Below are 23095 nucleotides of genomic sequence, written 5' to 3' on the forward strand. Positions count from 1 at the left end.
TAGTTATACCATCTGGTTAATAATAATAATAATAATAATAATAATAATAATAATAATAATAATAATAATAATAATAATAATAATAATAATAATAATATTATTATTATTATTATTATTATTATTATTATTATTATTATTATTATTATTATTATTATTATTATTATTATTATTAGAGTAGAAAATACTGTTACTTACTTACAAGACCGAACAAGAAATCACATCTTTCAAGTGATGGTAATAAACTTTTTATCATATTAATTAGAAAAATATAAATTTTTTCATAGCTTATATCATCAGTTAGAGAACTGAATAATAGTGTATGTCCGTCACTAAAAAAAAAATAATAGACCTAACAAAGACCAATTCTGTCAAATACAAGTTTAAAAATAAAATCACCTGAAGAATCACTCCCATAGATATTCAAAAACTATATGTAAAAAACAACTGTTGAGACTAACCAAGACTGCTGCTGCTGAATGAAATACTTAATGGTTGAGTGGTTGTAGGTGTTGTTAGTGTACCAGTGGTCGTAGTTTGTGTTGTAGCTGTATTGGTTGTTGTTGCTGTTGTTGTTGGAGTTCCTGGTGTAGTCGATGACGTTGATGCTGTAGTAGTGATTGTAACATTAGTAGATGTACTTGTGGTGGATGTAGGTGTAACACTGGTAGTATTTTGTGTTGCTGTGACATTGGCTGTTGTTGCTGTTGTTGCAGTTCCTGTTGTGGTCGACGACGATTGTGTTGTAGTAGCAGTTGTAACATTAGTAGATGTACCTGTGGTACTTGTTGGGGTACCAGTGCTTGTTGTTACTGTTGTTGGGGTTCCTGTTGTAGTCGACGACGTTTGTGTTGTAGTAGCAGTTGTAACATTAGTAGATGTACCTGTGGTACTTGTTGGGGTACCAGTGCCTGTTGTTGCTGTAGTTGCAGTTCCTGTTGTGGTCGACGACGATTGTGTTGTAGTAGCAGTTGTAACATTAGTAGATGTACCTGTGGTACTTGTTGGGGTACCAGTGCTTGTTGTTACTGTTGTTGGGGTTCCTGTTGTAGTCGACGACTTTAGTGTTGTAGTAGCAGTTGTAACATTAGTAGATGTACCTGTGGTACTTGTTGGGGTACCAGTGCTTGTTGTTGCTGTTGTTGGGGTTCCTGTTGTAGTCGACGACGATTGTGTTGTAGTAGCAGTTGTAACATTAGTAGATGTACCTGTGGTACTTGTTGGGGTACCAGTGCTTGTTGTTACTGTTGTTGGGGTTCCTGTTGTAGTCGACGACGATTGTGTTGTAGTAGCAGTTGTAACATTAGCAGATGTACCTGTGGTACTTGTTGGGGTACCAGTGCTTGTTGTTACTGTTGTTGGGGTTCCTGTTGTAGTCGACGACGATTGTGTTGTTGTACTTGGTGTACCAGAAGTGGTTGTGCCTGTGGTGGTAGTTGTCGATCCTGTAGTTGTAGGTGGCGTGACTATTGTTGTTGTTGAAGAGACAGTAGTATTTGTTGGTGTGGCTGTTGTTGTAGTACCAGTTACATTTGTGGGTGTGGTAGTTGTGGGTGTACCTGTCACCGCTGTAGACGATGCAGTAGAAGTTGTTGGTGTTATTACTGTAGTTGTTGGCGTCACAGTTGTAGTTGATATGGATAAACTCGACTGGCTTAGACTGCTGCTTGAACCACTGGAACTGCTTGAGCCTATGAATCAAACCCACTTTTCAATAACAATATCATATCTGATAGCTTTAGACTCTTTCTTGAACTAATTACAGGCTATCATCTGCAAAAACTCTCTAATGAACTGATAAATCATTCATTTCGAAAAACCTTCTAACGAGCTGACAACCCTATAAAAACTGTCTCCACAAATGTATATTATTTTCACATTTATCTGGAAGAATACACACGTATATACTGTAGATGTAGGGTCAAGTGATGGATCTTTCTTAGATAGTGACCCCCAAGGGTTTTCGTGGGTCGATATCTAGCTAGAACTAACATTTCTTGGGGGCCATTATCTTTATAATTTTTACAGTCTTTTGTTTAAATTTTTACGGCAATCCCCAACGGGCTTGTACTAAACATGCCGCAAAGGTGGATACATGCCGGATTAAAACCCTTCGGGGTCACCATCTTGGAAAGATCCAAAGTAATTTTTGAGAAAACCCGCTACTTTTATCTTCTGTTACTCACATTCTAAATTACTAGAAATAAAAGGATATACTTTAATGTATCAGTTCTGCAGGAATTTAAATATTTTTTACTATATTAGAGAAAGCAATAATTCTGATTTGGTTAATGAGTACAATTAAAATCATATGAACTGTATTAACAGACAAAGGAAAAGCCTTCTATGTGTGGCTCTTTTAAACAGGAAAATAAATAAAATTTAATTTTAAGAAAAGGAAGTATGATCCTTGGAAATGTATAAGTCTGCACTGCTTTGCATAAGACAGACTTGAATACTGGACAGGATTTAGAATAATAAAAAAAAAATCTTACACAATATAATGTGCAAATTTCAAACGAATTCCTTTTTTTTAAAGTATAGATACAATTCTAATGTTTCCCATATCCTCTGAACGTATTTGCATAAACATTTACCCTTAGACATTTCTTTTTCCAAACATTGTTCACTATTTTATATATTGCGGAAGATTCTTTCTGTTCACTGAAGAAATTTACTATACTATGAATAAAAATTGCATTGCTAAGCTCTCTCTCTCTCTCTCTCTCTCTCTCTCTCTCTCTCTCTCTCTCTCTCTTTTTGTGTGCCTTTCACAAACCTCCTTTAGCAAACACTAAGAGGACAAGAAAATCATACCATAATGCACGAAGATATAAACGTAAAGACAAAATTAAAATAATTGTTAAAATTATAATAACGATATTAGTAATAATGATGAAGATTCTGAAGCTCAATCTGCTTCAATACACACGAGAGTAAAGTTAACCATTTTCTTCCAAGCTAACTTTTCATCCATTTCTTAAACACACTTGAACCCCATGAGTTTTAAATGGTCTATTTTCCTCATCGAGAGAGGAAACTCAAACGAATTATAAATATTTTAAAGGCTATAATGCTTTATATCAGGATCCTCCGTGATCTACTGACAATTTGACGCATTCGATTTGTTTTAGTTATGATTTGTGCTTATCGCTCATGTAGATGCAATCTGACGCCTTCGCCAGCTGATAGCACTGCTCACTTAAAGAATATTTTCTCATTCTAAATTTTGCTAAGGCACCTTAAGATAAATCACATAAGAGCTTGGATATAAATAACATAAGACTAATGATGCACTGAAACAAACCAGACCTCCGTGACTCACAGACAGGATCAATGCTCACCCCTTAGCACCACTGCCAACAAACAAAATGGGTCAGGTTGCCAGTAGATCAAGGAGAAATCTGATATGAGATAAAGTGTCTAAATTATTTTCGTTCATTTTCATTCTTTTTACTATTGTCACAGCAGTCATCATAAAAGTTTTAGATTTCACTGAATTTTTACAGGCTCATGATTGAAACAAAGAAAAACGACTTTTTTTATCCTCTGCCCCTACATAGGCTCCAGTGTTCACATTCACGTAATTTACGCAATTTCCATCATTCTTGCTTCTGTAAACACTGAATCCGAATGGGAAATATAAAGGAATACTCTTTCCTTTCCAATCATACCTTGTTGTAGTGAGTTCACCATACCTTTGGTACTTTCGGTAATCACAACTTTACTTGGACCTAACATGCAGACGCAAATCCTACATGCAAAAGTAAAAGTTTCTTTACATTTTCTTTTTTTCAGAATAATTTCCTAGATATTTAGCCATGCCCTAAGAAAAGGTGAGTCATGCATGTATCTACCAAAACTCCTTTCTGTACAATAAAAGTCTTCTAAGTAATCGAGTTGTAAATTTTATAGAAAATATAGATGTTCATGTTCTTAAATATATAAACTAGATCATGTACACTTTACAAAAATAAAACCATAGGAATGCCAAAACCGAGAAGTGAAACTAAGCACTTTAACAACTTCTAACACTGACCAAGACTGCTACTGCTGAATGAAATACTTGGTGGTTGAGTGGTTGTAGGTGTTGTTGGTGCACCAGTGGCAGTAGTTTGTGTTGCAGCTGTATTGGACGTTGTTGCTGTTGGAGTTCCTGGTGTAGTCGATGACGTTGATGTTGCAGTAGTGATCGTAACATTAGTAGATGTACCTGTGGTGGATGTAGGTGTAACACTGGTAGTATTTTGTGTTGCTGTGACATTGGCTGTTGTTGCTGTTGTTGCAGTTCCTGTTGTAGACGACGACGATTGTGTTGTAGTAGCAGTTGTAACATTAGTAGATGTACCCGTGGTACTTGTTGGGGTACCAGTGCTTGTTGTTGCTGTTGTTGGGGTTCCTGTTGTAGTCGACGACGGTTGTGTTGTAGTAGCAGTTGTAACATTAGTAGATGTACCTGTGGTACTTGTTGGGGTACCAGTGCTTGTTGTTACTGTTGTTGGGGTTCCTGTTGTAGTTGACGACGATTGTGTTGTAGTAGCAGTTGTAGCATTAGTAGATGTACCCGTGGTACTTGTTGGGGTACCAGTGCTTGCTGTTACTGTTGTTGGGGTTCCTGTTGTAGTCGACGACGATTGTGTTGTAGTAGCAGTTGCAGCATTAGTAGATGTACCTGCGGTACTTGTTGGGGTACCAGTGCTTGTTGTTACTGTTGTTCGGGTTCCTGTTGTAGTCGACGATGATTGTGTTGTAATACTTGATGTAACAGTAGTGGTTGTACGTGTGGTGGTAGTTGACGATCCTGTAGTTGTAGTTGGTGTTACGGATGTTGTGGTTGGCGTGACAGCTGCTGTTGAAGAGATTGTAGTACTTGTTGGTGTGGCTGTTGTTGTAGTAACTGTTAAGTTAGTTGGTGTGGTAGTTGTGGGTGTACCTGTCGCATTTGTAGATGATGCAGTAGATGTTGTTGGTGTTATCATTGTAGCTGTTGGTGTCGCAGTAGTAGCTGATAAAGATAAACTTGACTGGCTAAGACTGCTGCTTGAACCACTGGAACTGCTTGAGCCTATCAATTAAACCCGCTATTCAACGACTTTATCATAACTTATAACCTTAAACTCTTTCTTGCACTCATAAGATAATTATATCTTCTACGAAAACTGCCAAAATAATTAATAAATTATTCATTTCGAAAAAAAAGTCAAAACGAGGGTAGTAAGCCATGCAAACCTCTTTGACAATTATGTATTATTTTCATATGTATCAGGGAGAAGACACTGATGTAAATATAGGGTCAAGCGATTTTTGGAGAAAACAGTTACTGTTTTTCTGTGTATTTCACACTCTAATTTACCAATAATTAAAAGATATAGTTTATTATTCCAGATTTCTAGAATTCTTTACCATATAAAAGAAAACAATGATTTTTATTCACTAATTGATGCAACTGAATCAGTATTCTTAATGATATTAGCAGACCAAGGATCTTTCAAATAGATGAAATAAAAAATAAAATTAAGTTAATAATAATGAAAAAGGCATTATGGTTTTTGGAAATGCCATGTGTATAATGGTTCACAGAAACAAGGAATTAAATACGGACAGAATTTAGAAGTCATGTAGTTACACACCATCTATAATGAACAGTCTCTGTACAAAATTATGTGCCAGTTTCAAACGAAATCCTTTTTTCTAATGCGAGGATACAGTTCTAATCTCCCCAGTACTCTCTAAACCTCCACATTTAATCATTTTACTCAGCATTTTCCCTTAGATTTTTCTTGTTCCAAACATTGCTCATTATTACAAATAATATTATGGAAGATTGTCTTCGTTAACTGAAGACATGACAACAATGATATTTAAAAAGATATTATTACATTCTCTCTCTCTCTCTCTCTCTCTCTCTCTCTCTCTCTCTCTCTCTCTCTCTCTCTCTCTCTCTCTCTCATGTTTCATGAACATCCAGCAAGACAATGAGAAGATCATACCATCATCCACGAAGATATAAATGTATTATATCTTCATGGATGATGGCATGATGTAAAATTATATTACCATATACACGATTAAAAATATTTCTGATTCAATGTATGCCTGTATTTAAAATGATATGCTGAATAGTTTTGTGCTGAGGAAAAACCCGGCATCTTTTAAGAGGAAAAATACGAAAAAGAAAATAATAATAATAATAATAATAATAATAATAATAATAATAATAATAATAATAATAAAAAAAAAAAAAGCTATTAAGATATTTTAAATTCCCATGAGTATACAGTACAATGCTTTACTTAGAATGACGAATTCGTTTGCAATATTTATTCATTATATAGAGATAACAAACGAATTCGTCATTTTAATGCAATATGTTTCCATTCTCTCCCATATTCTCAAACCTAATATGACCATTTTTCCTTTCGACATTTCTTCTCCCACCTTTACTTAATTTTTATAAGTATTAAATAATATGGAAGATTATCTCAGTTCACTGAAGACATTCAGAAAACTTATACACTTATTGTACTATAAAAATTCCAGTGAAAGAAGTTTAGATTCCACGCCTTACTTGAATATCTTACTTTGGTACCTGGCAACCAGGTCAATGATTGGTATTTTTTGAAATCTCAGGGATGAGGAATTGTCTTGGCTCTAGGAATCTTGGAAATACAAAAGAAAATTTATAAATAGAGTATGGGAGTTCTCTCTCTCTCTCTCTCTCTCTCTCTCTCTCTCTCTCTCTCTCTCTCTCTCTCTCTCTCTCTCTCTCTCATACACATGCAATTCCTTAGCAACCAGAAAGAGTACAGGAAAATCATATCATCATGCACGAAGATAAAAACGTACAAGAAAATAAATAATGATCAATAAAGACGATGGCAAAAGTGACACCTTTTTTTTTTTTTTGAGGAGTAGCGAGTACTATATCTTGATATAATATTTAGAATATACTTCTACCCCTTCAGCTTTTTCCATGGTCAGCTCTTCTCATCGAGAGAAGGACAAAACTAAATCTAAATATTTTACAGGGAATAATGCTTTATGTCAGGATACAAAAACATTGAATGATAATTTGGCCCATTTAGTTTGTTGTAGTTATAGTGCTTACTTTCTGTACTGACTCCAAAGAGGAAATTCTCGAAAAAATTTTTGCCTTTCCACACTAAATTACATCCAAAGCACGTTAGGCTATAGTGACATCACCACACATTTGGTTCTGTGGGTAATGACAACTTAACCTTTACCTAAAATATGCAAGCCAAAGTGTAAAAGTAAAAGACTTTAGAGAATATTATTTATGCTACCCTATGCTAAATTCTATTCTGTATGCTAAAAGTAATGAGAGTTGTAAATATTACATATAATAAAAACGTTTTTCTTCTTTAACATATAAAGTATGTAACAAAATCTTTATTTCAATAAGACGACATATCATCTCAATTTACAGAGGAGAAACAACGCACCACAAACAACTGGCAAAACTAACCAAAACTGCTGCTGCTGAACGAAATACTTGTTGGTTGTGTGGTTGTAGGTGTTGGCGTACCAGTGGTAGTAGTTTGTGTTGTAGTGATACTGAACGTTGTTGCTGTTGTTGGGGTTCCTGTTGTAGTCGACGAAGATTGTGTTGTAGTTGCAGTTGTACCATTAGTAGATGTACCTGTGGTAGTTGTAGGCATACCAGTGGTTTTTGTTGCGGTTCCTGTTGAAGTCGACGAAGATTGCGTTGTTGTTGCGATTGTAACATTAGTAGAATTGCCTGTGGTAGTTGTAAGTGTGCCAGTGGTTGTTGTTCCTGTTGTTGGGGTTCCTGTTGTAGTCGATAAGGTTTGCATTGTGGTAGTTGGTGTAGCAGTTGTAGTTGCACCTGTACTAGTAGTAGTGGATGATCCTGTAGTTGCAGTTGGTCTTGCAGATGTTGTGTTTGGTGTGACTGCTGTTGTTGTTGAAGAGACTGTAGTACTTGTTGGTGTGGCTGTTGTTGTAGTAACTGTTGAATTGGTGGGTGTGGTAGTTGTGGGTGTACCTGTCGCCGTTGTAGATGATGCAGTAGAAGTTGTTGGTGTTATTATTGTAGTTGTTGGTGTTGCTACTGTAGTAGATAAACTTGATAGACTCAGACTGCTGCTTGAACTGCTGCTGGAACTACTCGAGCCTAAGAATCAAACCCTCCTTTCAGTAATTATATCATATCTTATTTTTGACCCTCTGTCTTGCACTTATATTACCAGAAACATCTAAACTATTGATATTTTTTTTCTTTTAAGATTCCCAAATTAGATGACTGTGCAGTAGAATAGAAATGATCATTGTTTTTAAATGTACCTGGGAGAAGGGATTAATACAGATGTACGATCAAGTGATATTTTATAAATATACAAAATCTTGTATCATGAATGTTTCACATTCTATAATACCAGAACTGCAAGGTTCCTTAGCTTAATACATCAGGTCTGCGGAATTAATTGCCATGTAAATTGAAAAAATTATTCTGGTTCACCATATATCTCCAATTAAGATGATCATTTGAAAATTACTAACATATCAACAACAAAAAACTTATGCATGTAGATCTTTTAAATGGAATAATACGGCCAAATCAAATAATGTTAATAAAAGCCTTAAAAGACCCTTGGAATTTCCATGTTTATAGCATGCCTTACATATAATCTAAGGACTTGTTGCTCGACAAGGTTTACAAATACAATAGGTACACTCCATCTATAGAAGAACATTGTTAATACACCATTATATGCTACTACCAAGCGAATTCCTTATTTGATTATCAAGATATAGTTCTCCCTTTTCATATTCTCCAAAACTAATTGTACATATACTCTTACCTAAGACTTTTCTTTTTCATAAACACTGTTCATTTTTATAAATATTACGGAAGAGCCTTCCTGTTCACTGTACATGGTTAGAACGCCCCCTCTCTCTCTCTCTCTCTCTCTCTCTCTCTCTCTCTCTCTCTCTTCCATTAGCAATGGGCAAAGGGACGGGAAAATCATATCTTCATACACGAAAACATAAAAATACAAAAAATACACCAAATAAATTATTAAAATAATAATTCATATGCCATAAACAATAATGAGGTCCACGAAGTTAAATCAGCCTTAATAAAGACGAAGGTAAAGCATCCCTTCTCCTACGTGCAATAATTTGATGTATTACTTAATATATGGGTGTTTCTGTAAGCATTAAAACCAAATGGGAGATAGTAAAAAAATTCTTCCCTTCCCAGCCCACATTACCATCCAAGCATGTTAGATTAAAGTGAGATCGCCAAACCTTAGGTATTGTGGATATTGGCTAGTTCACTTTGACCTAACATACAGAATCGAACCCAAGATACAAAAGTAATTTCATTTCATATATTTCTCCTTTGATTTCAATGAATTACTAAGTAGCCATTCCTTCAGAAAGGACAAGTCATGCTTGTATCTACCAAAGCCCACTACAGCATGATAAAAGTCTTAGAAGTATGAGAATCGTTAATATTACGGAGGAGAAAGACTTTTTGTTCACTAATACCTATTTATATTATAGAATCTTTATCTTAATAATACGACACTAACAATCCTAATTTAAAGAAGAAAAACAAAGAACCACAACCAACTTCTAAGACTAACCAAGACTACTGCTGCTGAACGAAATAATAGATGGTTGTGTGGTTGTATGGGTTGTTGGTGTACCAGTGGTAGTAGTTTGTGTTGTAGTAATATTGGAAGGTATTGTTGTAGTTGGGGTTCCTGTTGTGGTCGACGAAGATTGCATTGTAGTTACGGTTGTACCATTAGTAGATGTACCTGTGGTACTTGTGGATGTACCAGTGGTTGTTATTCCAGTTCCTGTTGTAGTCGACGAAGATTGCGTTGTAGTTGCAGTTGTACCATTTTTAGATGTACCTGTGGTACTTGTAGGCATACCAGTGGTTGTTGTTGCAGTTCCTGTTGTAGTTGACGAAGATTGCGTTATAGTTGTGGTTGTAAAATTAGTAGATGTACCTATGGTACTTGTAGATGTACCAGTGGTTGTTGTTCCAGTACCTGTTGTAGTTGACGAGGATTGCGTTGTATTCGTGGTTGTACCATTAGTAGATGTACCTGTGGTAGCTGTAGGTGTACCAGTGGTTGTTGTTGCAGTTCCTGTTGTAGTCGGCGAGGATTGCGTTGTAGTTGCGGTTATACCATTAGTAGATGTACCTGTGGTACTTGTAGGTGTACCAGTGGATGTTGTTCCAGTACCTGTTGTAGTCGGCGAGGATTGCGTTGTAGTTGCGGTTATACCATTAGTAGATGTACCTGTGGTACTTGTAGGTGTACCAGTGGATGTTGTTCCAGTACCTGTTGTAGTTGACGAGGATTGCGTTGTATTTGTGGTTGTACCATTAGTAGATGTACCTGTGGTACTTGTAGGAGTACCCGTGGTTGTTGTTGCAGTTCCTGTTGTAGTCGAGGATTGCGTTGTAGTTATATTTGTACCATTAGTAGATGTACCTGTGGTAGTTGTAGGCGTACCTGTAGTTGTTGTTGCAGTTCCTGTTGTAATCGAGAAAGATTGTGTTGTAGTTGCAGTTGTACCATTAGTTGGTGTACCTGTGCTAGTTGTAGGTGTACCAGTGGACGTTGTTGTATTTCCTGCTGTGGTCAAGGAAGACTGCATTGTAGTTGTGGTTGTACCATTAGATGTACCTATTGTACTTGCAGGCGTACCACTGGTTGTCGTTGCAGTTCCTGTTGTAGTCGACGAAGATTGTGTTGTAGTTGCGGTTGTACCATTAGTAGGTGGACCTGTGGTAGTTGTAGGGGTACCAGTGGTTGTTGTTGTTGCTGTTGGAGTTCCAGTAGTAGTTGGTGTACCAGTAGTTGTACCAGTGGTATTTGTAAACAAACCTGTAGTTGTAGTTGGTTTTATAGATGTTGTGTTTGGTGTGACTACTGTTGTTGTTGTTGTTGTTGTTGTTGTGGAAGAGACTACAGAACTTGTTGGTGTGGCTGTTGTTGTAGTAACTGTTGAATTTGTGGGTGTGGTAGTCGTGGGTATACCTATCGCCGTTGTAGATGATGCATTAGAAGTTGTTGGTGTTATTGTTGTAGTTGTTGGTGTTGCTGCAGTAGTTGATAAACTTGATAGGCTTAGACTGCTGCTTGAACTGCTGCTGGAACTACTCGAGCCTAAGAATCAAATCCTCCTTTCAATAATTATATCATATCTTATTTTTTTACCCTCTGTTTTGCAATTATATTACCAGAATTATCAAACTATTTGATAATTTTTTCCTAACAACGAATTCCTTATTTGAATGCCAAGACATAGTTTTACCCTTTTCATATTCTCCAAAACTAATTGTACATATATACTCTTCCCTTAGACTTTTCTTTTTCATAAACACTGTTCATTTTTATAAATATTATGGAAGAGCTTCCCTGTTCACTGTGCATATTTAGAACGCCTCTCTCTCTCTCTCTCTCTCTCTCTCTCTCTCTCTCTCTCTCTCTCTCTCTCTCTCTCTCTCTCTCTCTCTCTCTCTCTCTCTCTCGTTCCATTAGGAATGGGTAAATGGACGGGAAAATCATCTCTTCATACACGAAAACATAAAAATACAAAAAATACAAAAAAGAAATTATAAAATGATAATAGATATGCCATAAACAATAATGAGGCCCATGAAGTTCAGTCAGCCTCACTTAAGACGGTGGTAAGGCATTCCTTCTCCTACGTGCACTAATTTCATATGTTACTTAGTATATGGGTATTTCTTTAAGCATTAAATCCAGATGCGAGTTATTAAAAAAATTCTTCCCTTCCCAGCCCACATTACCAACCAAGCATGTTAGATTAAAGTGAGATAGCCAAACCTTAGGTATTGTGGATATTGGCTATCTCACTTTGACCTAACATACAGAATCGAACCCAAGATACAAATGTAAGTACATTTCAATGATTCAGTGAGTAGCCATGCATTAAGAAAGGACAAGTCATGCTTGTATCTAACAAAGCCCACTACATTGTGATAAAAGTCTTAGAATTATGAGAATCGTAAATATTACGGAGGAGAAAGACTTTTTGTTCACTAATACCTACAGTATTTATGTCAGAGAATCTTTAACTTGATAATACGACCATAACAATCCTAATTCAAAGAAGAGAAACAAAGAACCACAATCAACTTCCAAGACTAACCAAGACTACTACTGCTGAACGAAATACTCGATGGTTGTGTGGTTGTAGTGGTTGTTGGTGTACCAGTGATGGTAGTTTGTGTTGTAGTTATATTGGAAGTTGTTGTTGTAGTTGGGGTTCCTGTTGTTGTCGACGAAGACTGCGTTGTAGTTGCGCTTGTACCATTAGTAGATGTACCTGTGGTAGTTGTAGGTGTACCAGTGGTTGTTGTTGCAGTTCCTGTTGTAGCAGACGAAGATTGCGTTGTATTTGTGGCTGTACCATTAGTAGATGTACCTGTGGTACTTGTAGGTGTACCAGTGGTTGTTGTTGCAGTTCCTGTTGTAGTAGGCGAGGACTGTGTTGTAGTTGCGGTTGTACCATTAGTAGATGAACTTATGGTAGTTATGGATGTACCACTGTTTGTTGTTGCAGTTCCTGTTGTAGTCGGCGAGGATTGCGTTGTAATTACGGTTGTACCATTAGTAGATGAACCTGTGGTAGTTGTAGGTGTGCCGATGGTTGTTGTTGCAGTTCCTGTTGTAGTCAGCGAGGATTGTGTTGTAGTTGCGGTTGTACCATTAGTAGATGAACCTGTGGTAGTTATAGGTGTACCAGTGGTTGTTGTTGCAGTTCCTGTTGTAGTCGACGAAGTCTGCGTTGTAGTTGCAGTTGTACCATTGGTAGATATACCTGTGGTACTTGTAAGTGTACCAGTTGTTGTTGTTGTAGTTCCTGTTGTAGTCAATGAAGATTGTGCTGTAGTTGTGGTTGTACCATTAGTAGATGGACCTGTGGTAGTTGTAGGTGTACCGGTGGTTGTTGTTCCAGTTCCTGTTGTAGTCGATGAAGACTGAATTGTAGTTGCACTTGTACCATTAGTAGATGTACCTGTGGTTGTTGTAGGTGTACCGATGGTTGTTGTTGCAGTTCCTGTTGTAGTAGACGAGGATTGCGTTGTAGTTGCGGTTGTACCATTAGTAGATGTACCTGTGGTAGTTGTGGGCGTACCAGTGGTGGTTGTTCCAGTTCCCGTTGTAGTCGACGAAGATTGCGTTGTGGTTGTGGTTGTACCATTAGTAGATGTACCTGTGGTAGTTGTAGGCGTACCAGTGGTTGTTGTTCCAGTTCCCGTTGTAGTCGACGAAGATTGCGTTGTGGTTGTGGTTGTACCATTAGTAGATGTACCTGTGGTAGTTGTAGGCGTACCAGTTGTTGTTGTTGCAGTTCCTGTTGTAGTTGACGAAGATTGAGTTGTAGTTGCGGTTGTAGCATTAGTAGATGTACCTGTCGTAGTTATGGGCATACCAGTGGTTGTTGTTGCTGTTGTTGGATTTCCAGTAGTAGTCGATGACGGTTGAGTTGTAGTAGTTGTTGTAACAGTAGTAGTTGTACCTGTGGTAGTTGTTGACAATCCTGTAGTTGTATTTGGTGCTATAGATGTTGTGGTTTGTGTGACTGCTGTTGTTGTTGTTGAAGAGACTGTAGTACTTGTTGGTGTGGCTGTTGTTGTAGTAGCTGTTGAATTTGTGGATGTGGTAGTTGTGGGTGTGCCTGTCGCCGTTGTAGACGATGCAGTAGAAGTTGTTGGTATTATTGTTGTAGTTGTTGGTGTTGCTACAGTAGTTGATAAACTTGATGGGCTTAGACTGCTGCTTGAACTGCTGCTGGAACTACTCGAGCCTAAGAATCAAACCCTCCTTTCATTAACTATATCATATCTTATTTTTTGACCCTCTGTCTTGCATTTATATTACCAGAAATATCTAAACAATTTGTCTTTTTTCTTTTAAGGTTCCCAAATTAAATGACTGAGTAGTAGAAGAGACAGTAATTGTAGTTTTTAAATGTATCTGAGAGAAGTGACTAATACAGATGTACGATCAAGTGATATCTTATAAATATAAAAAAAACTTGTATCCTCTATGTTTCACATTCTATGAGACCAGAACTGAAAGGTTGCAGAGCTTAACACATCAGGTATGTGGAATTAATTACCATATAAATGGAACAAATTATTCTTATCCACCATACATTTGAAATTAAAATTATCATTTGCCAATTACTACACCTTTTAAATGGAATAATGAGCCAAAACCAAATAATGTTAATAATAAAAGCCTTCTAATATCATTAGAATTCCATGTTTGTATCATACCTTACATAGAATCTAAGGACTTGTAACTCGACAAGGTTTAGAAATGCAATACGTACACTCCGTCTATAGAAGAAAAATCTTTATACACCATTACATACCAATAACAAGCAAATTCCTTATATCATTGTCAAGGCATTGTTCCAGCCTTTCCCATATTCTCCAAAACTAATTGTACAAATACTTTTCCCTTATAATTTTCTTTTCCATAACACTGTTAATTTTTATAAATATTACAGAAGAGCCTCCCTGTTCACTGTGCTTATTTAGAACGCCTCTCTCTCTCTCTCTCTCTCTCTCTCTCTCTCTCTCTCTCTCTCTCTCTCTCTCTCTCTCTCTCTCTCTCTCTCTCGTTCCATTAGGAATGGGTAAATGGACGGGAAAATCATCTCTTCATACAAGAAAACATAAAAATACAAAAAAATACAAAAAAGAAATTATTAAAATAATAATAGATATGCCATAAACAATAATGAGGTCCATGAAGTTCAATCAGCCTCAACAAAGACGACGGTAAGGCATTCCTTCTCTTACGTGCAATAATTTGACGTATTACTTGGTATATGGGTGTTTCTGTAAGCATTAAAGCCAAACGGGAGGTATTAAAAAAATTCTTCCCTTCCCAGCCAGATTACCAACCAAGTATGTTAGATTAGTGAGATCGCCACACCTTAGGTACTGTGGGTATTGGCTAGTTCACTTCGACCTAACATATAGAATTGAACCCAATATGCAAAAGTAAGTTCATTTCATATATTTCTCCATTGGATTATTGACTCAATGAGTAACCGTGCCGTAAGAAAGGACAAGTCATTCTTTCATCTACCAAAGCCAACTACAGTAAGGTGAAAGACTGTGAAGCATGAGAATCGTAAATATTACAGATAACAAAGAAGGATTTGTTCACTAATAACTCATGAGGTCACAGAATCTTTATCCTAGTAATGCGACCAAAACAATCCTAATTTAAAGAGGAGAAACAGAACCACAAACAACTTCACAGACTAACCAAGACTGCTGCTGCTGAATGAAATACTCGTTGGTTGTGTGGTTGTAGGGGTTGTTGGTGTACCAGTGGTGGTAGTTTGTGTTGTAGTTATATTGGATGTTGTTGTTGTTGCTGGGGTTCCTGTTGTAGTCGACGAAGATTGCGTTGAAGTTGCAGTTGTACCATTAGTAGATGAACCTGTGGTAGTTGTAGGTGTACCAGTGGTGGTTGTTGCAGTTCCCGTTGTAGACGAAGATTGTGTTGTTGTTGCGATTGTACCATTAGCAGATGTACCTGTGGTAGTTGTAGGTGTACCAGTGGTTGTTATTGTAGTTCCTGTTTTAGTCGACGAAGTTTGCGTTGTAGTTGCAGTTGTACCATTAGTAGATGCACCTGTGGTAGTTGTAGGTGTACCAGTGATTGTTGTTGCAGTTCCTGTTGTAGTCGACGAAGTTTGCGTTGTAGTTGCAGTTGTACCATTAGTAGATGCACCTGTGGTAGTTGTAGGTGTACCAGTGGTTGTTGTTGCAGTTCCTGTTGAAGTCGACGAAGTTTGCGTTGTAGTTGCAGTTGTACCATTAGTAGATGCACCTGTGGTAGTTGTAGGTGTACCAGTGGTTGTTGTTGCAGTTCCTATTGTAGTCGACGAAGTTTGCGTTGTAGTTGCAGTTGTACCATTAGTAGATGCACCTGTGGTAGTTGTAGGTGTACCAGTGGTTGTTGTTGCAGTTCCTGTTGTAGTCGACGAAGTTTGCGTTGTAGTTGCAGTTGTACCATTAGTAGATGTACCTGTGGTACTTGTGGATGTACCAGTGGTTGTTATTGCAGTTCCTGTTGTAGTCGACGAAGATTGCGTTGTAGTTGCAGTTGTACCATTAGTAGATGTACCTGTGGTACTTGTAGGCATACCAGTGGTTGTTGTTGCAGTTCCTGTTGTAGTCGACGAAGATTGCGTTATAGTTGTGGTTGTAAAATTAGTAGATGTACCTATGGTACTTGTAGATGTACCGGTGGTTGTTGTTGCAGTTCCTGTTGTAGTCGACGAAGTTTGCGTTGTAGTTGTGGTTGTACCATTAGTAGATGCACCTGTGGTAGTTGTAGGTGTACCAGTGGTTGTTGTTGCAGTTCCTGTTGTAGTCGACGAAGTTTGCGTTGTAGTTGTGGTTGTACCATTAGTAGATGCACCTGTGGTAGTTGTAGGTGTACCAGTGGTTGTTGTTGCAGTTCCTGTTGTAGTCGACGAAGTTTGCGTTGTAGTTGCAGTTGTACCATTAGTAGATGAACCTGTGGTAGTTATTGGTGTACCAGTGGTTGTTGTTGCAGTTCCTGTTGAAGTCGACGAAGTTTGCGTTGTAGTTGCAGTTGTACCATTAGTAGATGCACCTGTGGTAGTTGTAGGTGTACCAGTGGTTGTTGTTGCAGTTCCTGTTGAAGTCGACGAAGTTTGCGTTGTAGTTGCAGTTGTACCATTAGTAGATGCACCTGTGGTAGTTGTAGGTGTACCAGTGGTTGTTGTTGCAGTTCCTGTTGAAGTCGACGAAGTTTGCGTTGTAGTTGCAGTTGTACCATTAGTAGATGCACCTGTGGTAGTTGTAGGTGTACCAGTGGTTGTTGTTGCAGTTCCTGTTGAAGTCGACGAAGTTTGCGTTGTAGTTGCAGTTGTACCATTAGTAGATGCACCTGTGGTAGTTGTAGGTGTACCAGTGGTTGTTGTTGCAGTTCCTGTTGAAGTCGACGAAGTTTGCAATGTAGTTGCAGTTGTACCACTAGAAGATGTACCTGTGGTAGTTGTAGGTGTACCGATGGTTGTTGTTGCAGTTCCTGTTGCAGTCGACGAAGATTGTGTTGTAGTTGCAGTTGTACCATTAGTAGATGTACCTGTGGTAGTTGTAGGTGTACCAGTGGTTGTTGTTCCAGTTCCCGTTGTAGTCGACGAGGATTGCGTTGTAGTTGCGATTGTACCATTACTAGATGTACCTGTGGTAGTTGTAGGTGTACCAGTGGTTGCTGTTGCAGTTCCCGTTGTAGTCAACGAAGATTGCGTTGTAGTTGCGGTTGTACCATTAGTAGATGTACCTGTGGTAGTTGCAGGTGTGCCAGTGGTAGTTGTTCCAGTTCCTGTTGTAGTCGACGAAGATTGAGTTGTAGTTGCGGTTGTACCATTACTAGATGTACCTGTGGTGCTTGTAGCTGTACCAGTGGTTATTGTTGTAGTTCCTGTTGTAGTCAATGAGGCTTGCGTTGTAGTTGCAGTTGTACCATTAGATGTACCTGTGGTAGTTGTAGGTATACCAGTAGTTGTTGTTGCAGTTCCTGTTGTAGTCGACGAAGATTGAGTTGTAGTTGCAGTTGTACCATTAGTAGATGTACCTGTGGTACTTGTAGGCATACCAGAGGTTGTTGTTGCTGTTGTTGGAGTTCCAGTAGTAGTCGACGATGGTTGAGTTGTAGTAGTTGTTGTAACAGTAGTAGTTGTACCTGTGGTAGTTGTTGACAGTCCTGTAGTTGTAGTTGGTGCTATAGATGTGGTTTGTGTGACTGCTGTTGTTGTTGAAGAGACTGCAGTACTTGTTGGTGTGGCTGTTGTTGTAGTAACTGTTGAATTTGTGGATGTGGTATTTGTGGGTGTACCTGTTGCCATTGTAGATGATGCAGTAGAAGTTGTTGGTGTTATTGTTGTAGTTGTTGGTGTTGCTACGGTAGTTGATAAACCTGATAGGCTTAGACTGCTGCTTGAACTGCTGCTGGAACTACTCGAGCCTAAGAATTGAACCCTCTTTTCAATAATTATATCATATCTTATTTTTTGACCCTCTGTCTTTCCCTTATATTACCAGAAATATCTAAACTATTTATATTTTTTCTTTTAAGATTCGCTACTTAAATGACTGAGTAGTAGAAGAGAAAGTAATTATAGTTTTTAAATGTACCTGAGAGAAGGGAATAATACAGATGTAAGATCAAGTGATATCTTATAAATATGAAAAATTTTATATCCTCTATGTTTCACATTCTGTGAGACCAGAACTGAAAGGTTGCATAGCTTAATACATCTGGTGTGTGAAATTAATTAACATAAATGGAAAAAATTATTCTAATTCACCATATATTTGCAATTAAAATTATCATTTGGCAATTACTACACCGTTTAAATGGAATAATGAGGCAAAACCAAATAATGTTAATAATAAAAGCCTTCTAAGATCCTTAGAATTCCCATGTTTGTATCATACCTTACATAGAATCTAAGGACTTGTAACTCGACAAGGTTTAGAAATGCAATACGTACACTCCGTCTATAGAAGATACCAATAACAAGCGAATTCCTTATATCATTGTCAAGGCATTGTTCCACCCTTTCCCATATTCTCCAAAACTAATTGTACAAATACTTTTCCCTTATAATTTTCTTTTCCATAACACTGTTAATTTTTATAAATATTACAGAAGAGCCTCCTGTTCACTGTGCTTATTTAGAACGCTCTCTCTCTCTCTCTCTCTCTCTCTCTCTCTCTCTCTCTCTCTCTCTCTCTCTCTCTCTCTCTCTCTCTCTCTCTCTTTCTCTCTCTCTCTCTCTTTCTCTCTCTCTCTCTCTCTCTCTCTCTCTCTCTCTCTTGTTCCATTAGCAATGGGTAAATGGACGGGAAAATCATCTCTTCATACAAGAAAACATAAAAATACAAAAAAATACAAAAAAGAAATTATTAAAATAATAATAGATATGCCGTAAACAATAATGAGGTCCATGAAGTTCAATCAGCCTCAACAAAGATGACGGTAAGGCATTCCTTCTACGTGCAATAATTTGATGTATTACTTAGTATATGGGTGTTTCTGTAAGCATTAAAGCCAAATGGGAGGTATTAAAAAAATTCTTCCCTTCCCAGCCAGATTACCAACCAAGTATGTTAGATTAGTGAGATCGCCACACCTTAGGTATTGTGGGTAATGGCTAGTTCTCTTTGACCTAACATATAGAATTGAACCCAAGATGCAAAAGTAAGTTCATTTCATATATTTCTCCATTGGATTCAATGATTCAATGATTAACCATGCCCTGAGAAAGGACAAGTCATGCGCGTATCTACCAAAGCCAACTACAGTAAGATGAAAGTCTTAGAAGTAAGAGAATCGTAAATATTACAGATAACAAAGAAGGGTTTGTTCACTAATAACTCATGATGTCACAGAATCTTTATCCTGGTAATGCGACCAAAACAATCCTAAGTTAAAGAGGAGAAACAGAACCACAAACAACTTCACAGACTAACCAAGACTGCTGCTGCTGAACGAAATACTCGTTGGTTGTGTGATTGTAGGGGTTGTTGGTGTACCAGTGGTGGTAGTTTGTGTTGTAGTTATATTGGAAGTTGTTATTGTTGTTGGGGTTCCTGTTGTGGTTGACGAAGATTGCGTTGTAGTTGTAGTTGTGGTTGTACCATTAGTAGATTTACCTGTGGTACTTGTAGGCGTACCAGTGGTTGTTGTTGCAGTTCCTGTTGTAGTCGACGAAGATTGCGTTGAAGTTGCAGTTGTACCATTAGCAGATATACCTGTGGTAGTTGTAAGAGTACCAGTGGTTGTTGTTGCAGTTCCTGTTGTAGTCGATGAGGATTGCGTTGTAGCTGCAATTGTACCATTAGTAGATATACCTGTGGTAGTTGTAAGAGTACCAGTGGTTGTTGTTGCAGTTCCTGTTGTAGTCGATGAGGCGTTGCGTTGTACCATTAGTAGATGTACCTGTGGTAGTTGTGGGTGTACCCGTGGTGGTTGTTCCAGTTCCATTGCAGTCGACGAAGATTGAGTTGTGGTTGTGGTTGTACCATTGTAGATGCCTGCACCCAGTGGTTGTTGTTGCAGTTCCTGTTGTAGTCGATGAGGATTGCGTTGTAGTTGCGATTGTACCATTAGTAGATGTACCTGTGGTAGTTGCAGGCGTACCAGTGGTGGTTGTTCCAGTTCCCGTTGTAGTCGACGAAGATTGCGTTGTGGTTGTGGTTGTACCATTAGTAGATGTACCTGTGGTAGTTGTGGGCGTACCAGTGGTGGTTGTTCCAGTTCCCGTTGTGGTTGTACCATTAGTAGATGTACCTGTGGTAGTTGTGGGTGTACCTGTGGTGGTTGTTCCAGTTCCTGTTGCAGTTGACGAAGATTGAGTTGTGGTTGTACCATTTGTAGATGTACCTGTGGTAGAAGTAGGCGTACCAGTGGTGGTTGTTCCAGTTCCCGTTGTAGTCGACGAAGATTGCGTTGTGGTTATGGTTGTACCATTAGTAGATGTACCTGTGGTAGTTGTGGGCGTACCAGTGGTTGTTGTTGCAGTTCCTGTTGTTGGTTGTAGTCCAGCTTACCATTAGTAGATGTACCTGTGGTAGTTGTGGGCGTACCTGTGGTGGTAGTTGCAGTTCCTGTTGTAGTCGACGAAGATTGCGTTGTGGTTGTACCATTAGTAGATGTACCTGTGGTAGTTGTAGGCGTACCAGTGGTTGTTGTTGCAGTTCCAGTTGTAGTCGACGAAGATTGCGTTGTTGTTGCAGTTGTACCATTAGTAGATGTACCTGTGGTAGTTGTGAGGCGTACCAGTGGTTGGTTGTTGCAGTTCCTGTTGTAGTCGACAAAGATTGCGTTGTAGTTGTAGTTGTACCATTAGTAGATGTACCTGTGGTAGTTGTGGGCGTACCAGTGGTTGTTGTTGCAGTTCCTGTTGTAGTCGACGAAGATTGAGTTGTAGTTGCAGTTGTACCATTAGTAGATATACCTGTGGTAGTTGTAAGAGTACCAGTGGTTGTTGTTGCAGTTCCTGTTGTAGTCGATGAGGATTGCGTTGTAGCTGCAACTGTACCATTAGTAGATGTACCTGTGGTAGTTGTAGGCGTACCAGTGGTTGTTGTTGCAGTTCCTGTTGTAGTTGATGAGGATTGCGTTGTAGTTGCGATTGTACCATTAGTAGATGTACCTGTGGTAGTTGTGGGTGTACCCGTGGTGGTTGTTCCAGTTCCTGTTGCAGTCGACGAAGATTGAGTTGCTGGTTGTACCATTAGTAGATGTACCTGTGGTAGTTGTGGGCGTACCAGTGGTGGTTGTTCCAGTTCCCGTTGTAGTCGACGAAGATTGCGTTGTAGTTGTGGTTGTACCATTAGTAGATGTACCTGTGGTAGTTGTGGGCGTACCAGTGGTGGTTGTTCCAGTTCCCGTTGTAGTCGACGAAGATTGCGTTGTAGTTGTGGTTGTACCATTAGTAGATGTACCTGTGGTAGTTGTGGGCGTACCAGTGGTTGTTGTTGCAGTTCCTGTTGTAGTCGACGAAGATTGCGTTGTAGTTGTAGTTGTACCATTAGTAGATGTACCTGTGGTAGTTGTGAGCATACCAGTGGTGGTTGTTCCAGTTCCCGTTGTAGTCGACGAAGATTGCGTTGTGGTTGTACCATTAGTAGATGTACCTGTGGTAGTTGTGGGCGTACCAGTGGTTGTTGTTGCAGTTCCAGTTGTAGTCGACGAAGATTGAGTTGTTGTTGCAGTTGTACCATTAGTAGATGTACCTGTGGTAGTTGTGGGCGTACCAGTGGTTGTTGTTGCAGTTCCTGTTGTTGTCGACGAAGATTGAGTTGACGCAGCTGTATTGAGTTGTTGTGTACCTGTGGTGGTAGTTGCAGTTGTACCATTAGTAGATGTACCTGTGGTAGTTGTGGGCGTACCAGTGGTTGTTGGCAGTGTTCCAGTTGACGAAGATTGAGTTGTTGTTGCAGTGAAGCATTAGTAGATGTGTGGGTAGTTGTACCAGTGGTTGTTGTTGCAGTTCATTAGTAGACAAAGATTGAGTTGTACCATTAGTAGATGGTCGTTGTGGGCGTACCAGTGGTTGTTGTTGCAGTTCCTGTTGTAGTCGATGAAGATTGAGTTGTGGTTGTACCATTAGTAGATGTACCTGTGGTAGTTGTGGGCATGGTTGTTGTTGCCTGTTGTAGTCGACGAAGATTGCGTTGTAGTTGTGGTTGTACCATTAGTAGATACCTGTGGTGGTTGGTTCCAGTTCCCATTGTAGTCGACGAAGATTGCGTTGTGGTTGTGGTTGTACCATTACCAGATGTACCTGTGGTAGTTGTAGGTGTACCAGTGGTTGTTGTTGCAGTTCCTGTTGTAGTTGACGAAGATTGAGTTGTTGTTGCAGTTGTAGCATTAGTAGATGTACCTGTGGTAGTTGTGGGCGTACCAGTGGTTGTTGTTGCAGTTCCTGTTGTAGTTGACGAAGATTGAGTTGTTGTTGCAGTTGTAGCATTAGTAGATGTACCTGTGGTAGTTGTGGGCGTACCAGTGGTTGTTGTTGCAGTTCCTGTTGTAGTTGACGAAGATTGAGTTGTAGTTGCAGTTGTACCAGTAGTAGATGTGCCTGTGTTGTAGGCGTACCAGTGGTTGTTGTTGCAGTTCCTGTTGTAGTGACGAAGTTGAGTTGTTGTTGCCATTAGTTGTACCTGTTATTCCGTTGTAGTCGACGAAGACTGTGTTGTGGTTGTAGCTGTACCATTAGTAGATGTACCTGTGGTAGTTGTAGGCGTACCAGTGGTGGTTCCAGTTCCTGTTGTAGTCAACGAAGACTGTGTTGTGGTTGTGGCTGTACCATTAGTAGATGTACCTGTGGTAGTTGTAGGCGTACCAGTGGTGGTTCCAGTTCCTGTTGTTCGACGAAGACTGTGTTGTGGCTGTCCAGTTGTACCTGTGGTAGTTGTGGGCGTACCAGTGGTGGTTCCAGTTCCTGTTGTAGTCGACGAAGACTGTGTTGTGGTTGTGGT

At 38.8% G+C, this 23095-nt stretch overlaps 3 protein-coding genes across 3 annotated transcripts in view; all 3 read right to left on the reverse strand.

Annotated features, from left to right (window-relative positions):
* The window catches only part of LOC136828186 (mucin-2-like), a gene marked incomplete at its 3' end in the record, with an annotated part of 15405 nt that extends 11667 nt beyond the window's left edge, over nucleotides 1-3738 (reverse strand). The window contains exons 1-2 of the mRNA XM_067086036.1: nucleotides 3672-3738; nucleotides 459-1688 (exon numbers count right to left, since the gene is read on the reverse strand). Coding sequence (XP_066942137.1) covers nucleotides 459-1688; nucleotides 3672-3738 — 1297 coding nt within the window. The remainder of the gene's footprint in view (nucleotides 1-458; nucleotides 1689-3671) is intronic.
* LOC136854894 (pneumococcal serine-rich repeat protein-like) overlaps nucleotides 1-23095 on the reverse strand; it is a 250880-nt gene that overhangs the window by 178377 nt on the left and 49408 nt on the right. The window lies entirely within an intron of this gene.
* On the reverse strand, nucleotides 4026-22768 carry LOC136828197 (mucin-2-like). Its single transcript, XM_067086045.1, has 11 exons — nucleotides 22162-22768; nucleotides 21359-21982; nucleotides 20968-21306; nucleotides 20675-20866; nucleotides 20049-20633; nucleotides 19580-20002; nucleotides 15330-18068; nucleotides 12187-13848; nucleotides 9633-11177; nucleotides 7484-8152; nucleotides 4026-5062 (listed from the first exon to the last, which is right to left on the reverse strand). The coding sequence occupies exons 1-11, from the start codon at nucleotides 22766-22768 to the stop codon at nucleotides 4026-4028; spliced, it is 10422 nt and encodes a 3473-aa protein (XP_066942146.1).

This window comes from Macrobrachium rosenbergii, chromosome 3 (genome assembly GCF_040412425.1).
Source record: "Macrobrachium rosenbergii isolate ZJJX-2024 chromosome 3, ASM4041242v1, whole genome shotgun sequence".
Classification (NCBI taxonomy): Eukaryota; Metazoa; Arthropoda; class Malacostraca; order Decapoda; family Palaemonidae; genus Macrobrachium; species Macrobrachium rosenbergii.

What these genes read in the sequence shown, in the direction of transcription:
- LOC136828197 (XM_067086045.1), bottom strand. Translation starts at nt 22,768, where the DNA reads ATGGCAACAACAACTCAACTTCGTCACTACAACAGGAACTGCAACAAC. An exon ending in TACGCCCACAACTACCACAG is followed by an intron (nt 20,634 to 20,674) that starts GTACATCTACTA and finishes AACCAACAACAG; the next exon opens with GAACTGCAACAACAACCACT. An exon ending in GTTCAGCAGTAGTAGTCTTG is followed by an intron (nt 11,178 to 12,186) that starts GTTAGTCTTGGA and finishes TTTGATTCTTAG; the next exon opens with GCTCGAGTAGTTCCAGCAGC.